The following is a 4602-nucleotide window of genomic DNA, read 5'->3' on the forward strand; positions in this document are numbered from 1 at the left end:
AGTATTGTTATTATTATTCTAATTTTTTCTTTTTCTTTTTTTCTTTCTTTTTTTTTTTTTTTTTTTTTTTTTTTTATTTATTACAATCTTGGTTACGCGTCATCCTTGTCTAATCATACCAGTTGGTGGCGGTAATGCACCACTTTAGTTTGCCAACCGCCATTAAACCCAAAAGAAGAAGAAGAAGAAGAAGAAGAAGTCACAGGAAGAGGAGGGCCGCGTGCTGACCCGGAAGTCCCCGGAGCCCGCCGCTCTCTGCCAGCTCCTCTTTGTCCGTCCAGCCCGCCGGAGTCCCCCGCACCATGGCCGATAAGATGAGCATGTCCCTGGACGACATCATCAAGATGAACCGGAGAGGCGGAGGAGGAGGCCGGAGGAGCGGGGCCGGCCCGGGTCGAACCGGCGGCTCGTCCAGGCCGGACCGGGGGCGGCAGAGCAACTTCAGCCGGGACAGAAACAACAGGTCCTCCCCGTACACACGGGTAAGCAGCCGTCAGCCGCCGTGTCAGCCGTACACGGTGGAATCAGCCGCTCCGGGACGTTTTCCGACCGGCGCGACTCTCAAAGAGGATTAGTTCAACCCGGGAAGCCTCACGTGCTCACTGCTGCTACTACGTTACTGCTACTACGTTACTGCTACTGCCGTCTCCGTTACTGCTACTGCTGTCACTCTTCCCCCACTGGGACTACTGTCTCCTCTCTACTGCTGCTGCTACCGGTAGTTCCCCTCCTCCTTTCCGGGTGTAGGTTCTGATGTTGATCGGTGGAGTTTTACCGATGTTTGTCATGAAAGGGTGAGTGAAGCAGGGCTACGGGTCAGAGGTCACCAACAACCCCCCAGACTATCTGCTGCAGTTTCTCCTGTCCCATTCTGGACTAGTTTACCTCTTTAATGCTGACAGATTGTTCTAAATGTGAGTCTAACGGCCTGAACAGCACAGCGGCTGCCAGGAGAAAGGACCGTTTTTAGTTCTACTTTCAAGAGACAATTGAAGACTCAATTGTTCAGAGAACACCTAGGGACTTAATCCGACCCCATGTTCAGGGAAGAATAGGTCAGGTGGTCTAAAACTCAGCACTTATGTACCACTGACTAAGTTGACACAAAAAAAAAAAGAGAGAGAGGGTAGTGGCTCCTCTTCTGCAACTTGATGGCACCTCCCTCGACCAATCACACTTGAAGCAATTGAAGAATTTACTAATGGTTTCTTTCTTATGTCTGTATTCTTGCTTGTGTTGTACGTCGCTTTGGACAAAAGCGTCTGCTGAATGAAATTGTAGGATTGTAGTTCAGATTGTTACTCTGTACAGGACCTTCAGAATGTCAGGCCTGTTGCTTTATTCAGAATTTTAAACGTCCTAAAGAGTGGAATGTTTCACTGTTTCAAAGTGCTTCTAAATGGTACTTATGGAAATGTTCAGACAAAACTGAAGATAAATGCAAATCTGGATGTGGATGCAGAAAACTCAAACCTCACACATCCACAAGTAAGTAGATGAGCAGAAAAGAAAACTCCAGGAAGTAAAAATCTAATGTTTCCTGTCATGTTTCAGCCCTGGCAGCGTGTCGGGGTTACAGCGGCTGCGACGGGGATCTGGTCGCATGTTGGTGGCTCATTCTCTCAGAAAACCAGACTTCTGCTGGCTGAAAGCTTGTTTCCTCCCCGCAGCCCAGAGAGCTGCCGGACAAATGGCAGCACGACATGTTCGAGGACGACGGCGGCGCCGTGGAGTCCAGACCGCTGAGGACTGGAGGAGGAGGAGGAGGAGGAGGAGGCAGCGGCAAGCTGCTGGTGTCCAATCTGGACTTCGGTGTTTCAGATTCAGACATCAAGGTAAGCAGAGATGATCCCTCCCCGGTCCAGCCTGGAGGGCCCGGGACGGGGCTGGGGGCGGGGCCGGGGCCGGGGGCGGGGCGGACGTGTCCGGGTCTGCTCTGTGGTCCTGACGGGACGGCTTTGTGGCCCAGGAGCTGTTTGCAGAGTTCGGGCCGTTGAAGAAGGCCTGTGTGCACTACGACCGCTCCGGGCGCAGCATCGGCACCGCAGACGTCCACTTCGAGGACCGGGCCGACGCCCTGAGGGCCCTGAAGCAGTACAACGGCGTCCCGCTGGACGGTGAGCAGAGCGCCGGTCCTCTGTCAGGAGTCAGCTGTCAGGAGCTTTAAAGCCACATTCAGACCATGAGAACGAGTTTATTTTCTGAGCACACGGAGTGGTGGAATCCATCTTTTACTGCCTTCCTTGTGTTTGGAGGTTACTGTTTAGATCAGGCTCATAAACACAGAAGCTCTAAACCAGCTGCGTTCACATGGGAATGTCTGTCTGGAACATTCAGTCGTTCTCTGTCCTCACTCATTTCACCCCGTGTGTTCCTCAGGTCGCGCAATGGAAATCCAGCAGGTGTCTTCAGATGATTCATGGAGCAGAGGGACCACACAGAGGTGAGTCGGGGGGGTGGGGTGTAAATAAGGTTAAATGTTCCAAAATATGAAGAAGAAAGGAAGTAAATATGTCATATGGTGATCCCGCGTTTGTCGAGTCGTGAAAGGACGAAACCAGGAGGCAGGAATTAGAAAATTGAAACAAAAACAGAAGAACTGGACAGAGGTTCAGAAAAACTCTTGTATAGAATCTCTGAGAGAGAAAAACCTGCAGAGGCGAGCTGGTCCGGAGCTGGTCCGGAGCTGGTCCGGAGCTGGTCCGGAGCTGGTCCGGAGCTGGTCCGGAGCTGGTCCGGAGCTGGTCCGGAGCTGGTCCGGAGCTGGTCTGGAGCTGGTCCGGAGCTGGTCCGGAGCTGGTCCGGAGCTGGTCCGGAGCTGGTCCGGAGCTGGTCCGGAGCTGGTCCGGAGCTGGTCCGGAGCTGGTCCGGAGCTGGTCCGGAGCTGGTCAGGCAGCAGTGAGTCGCTGAAACCTGTGAACTCCACGTTAACGGCTCAGCTCACGCATTTCATCCTGTTTTCCCACAGAGGCTTCGACAGGAGCCGGCTCGGTCAGCCGGCGTTTGAGAGGCGGCGAGGCGGAGGAGGAGGCGGCGGTGGCGGCGGCGGGGGCAGAGGAGGGTTCAGAGGTCGAGGGCGGGGGGGCGGAAACAGGCCCACCCTGTCTGCAGAGGAGCTGGACGCCCAGCTGGATGCCTACAACGCCAAGGTCTGTTCTGAATGAAGGAGCGTCACTCCTCCTCCTCTTCTTCCTCCTCCTCCTCTTCTTCCTCCTCCTCCTCCTCCTCCTCTTCTTCCTCCTCCTCCTCTTCTTCCTCCTCCTCCTCCTCCACCTCCTCTTCCTCCTCTGGAGTAATCCGTCTCTCCTCTCTGCTTTCAGATGGACACCAGTTAGCTTCCTGCTGGACTCCTGGAGCTCTGAAGCCATCTCCCCTCCCGGACCACTCTCTCTTTTTAGGATTCCTCTTTTCAGTAGCCATGTCTTGTTTTTTTAGGGAAACGAGTTGATTTTTTCCCCCTCGTTTCGTGGATAGACAGTCGCCTTAATCCTGCAGCTGGTTAGATTTTATTTAACTGTGTAAACATGACTCGGTTCCAGGCGGATTAATGTGAATCTGCTCCGCCACTTCTTTACTGGACATGTTGAAAAGTTTTTGTACATAAACACATTTAATGGAAACCTCTTTACAGTCGTTCTCATTATTCTGTCGGCCTGTAGAATCTAAATGCGATGCTGTGAGTTTCTTTATGAAGTCTGACTCTGAAGGAGTCTTGGTTTAGTTCCTTGTTAATTTCAGCAGGTTTCTGTTTTGTTTTCATCTTTTTTGCAGTTATTTAATTTCTGGCTGCGAGAGATGGTTTATAAGTTTTGTTTCTGCCTGTTTTTCTCTGTAGTTTTGTGTCTGTGGAGTTCCTGTCGTCTTCCTCCCATGATGCTCTGCTCCAGTACAGGGGTGTTCAACCTGCGGCTCCGAAGCCAGATGTGGCTCTTTAGTCCCTCTGTAGCGGCTCCATGAAGCTTACACGACAAGAAAAGTGAAGAAACATTGAACTTAGAGTGACACACCACAGTAGTGATCAAAATGAAAAAAAACCCTCCTGGTTCAGTAGGGATTCAAAATAATGTTCAAGTAAACATTGGGGAAAAATGGGTCAAACCACAGGCAATGGGGGAGAGTATAGATGGGCTTTAAAACTGAAATGTGTGGAATTTCTGGAAGAAGAATATTAAATATGGTTGGAAAAAAGCACAACAGCAAAACTTTAAAAATTGTAGGAAAAAAAACTTCGAGGTGCAGAACTGTTCAAATCTGCTACAAAATGCAGAGAAAGTTCCCTGATCTGAGCTGTAGTTAAACCTTCATAAAAACACCATAAGAGAGCGTTTTCTTTCTGCATCCTGACATACCTGGACCTCCCTGAGCTGCTCCTCAGTTCAGAGGTTAGATGTGTGAAACAGTGTCTACGATGGTTAAAGGTCATCTGAACTCAGAATCTCACTGTAGCTGATCAGTTACAAAACGTTTGTACATTTGAAAGACTTCTATAAAATAATTCAAGGTTTCTTGTGTGGGTTTAATAGCATTTCGAGGTTAAAGGTCATCTGTTCACGGGCTGACGCTCCGTGCTACGTCAGTGACGTGCGCGGGCACGCTCCCGGA

General features: G+C 50.7%; 1 protein-coding gene across 1 annotated transcript; it reads left to right on the top strand.

The window, feature by feature from the left end:
- Positions 1-211: 211 nt before the first annotated feature.
- On the top strand, positions 212-3656 carry LOC115389619 (THO complex subunit 4-like). Its single transcript, XM_030093088.1, has 6 exons — positions 212-482; positions 1671-1835; positions 1970-2117; positions 2380-2443; positions 2969-3149; positions 3321-3656. The coding sequence occupies exons 1-6, from the start codon at positions 303-305 to the stop codon at positions 3333-3335; spliced, it is 753 nt and encodes a 250-aa protein (XP_029948948.1). The 5' UTR covers positions 212-302; the 3' UTR covers positions 3336-3656.
- Positions 3657-4602: the final 946 nt, after the last annotated feature.

The sequence above is a fragment of the Salarias fasciatus genome, chromosome 6 (assembly GCF_902148845.1).
Source record: "Salarias fasciatus chromosome 6, fSalaFa1.1, whole genome shotgun sequence".
Taxonomy (NCBI): domain Eukaryota; kingdom Metazoa; phylum Chordata; class Actinopteri; order Blenniiformes; family Blenniidae; genus Salarias; species Salarias fasciatus.

Excerpts from the sequence above, each read along its gene's own strand:
- LOC115389619 (XM_030093088.1), top strand. The coding sequence starts at position 303 with ATGGCCGATAAGATGAGCATGTCCCTGGACGACATCATCAAGATGAAC. Across the intron at positions 2,118-2,379 it reads CAACGGCGTCCCGCTGGACG|GTCGCGCAATGGAAATCCAG; the intron begins GTGAGCAGAGCG and ends TGTGTTCCTCAG. Across the intron at positions 2,444-2,968 it reads AGCAGAGGGACCACACAGAG|AGGCTTCGACAGGAGCCGGC; the intron begins GTGAGTCGGGGG and ends GTTTTCCCACAG.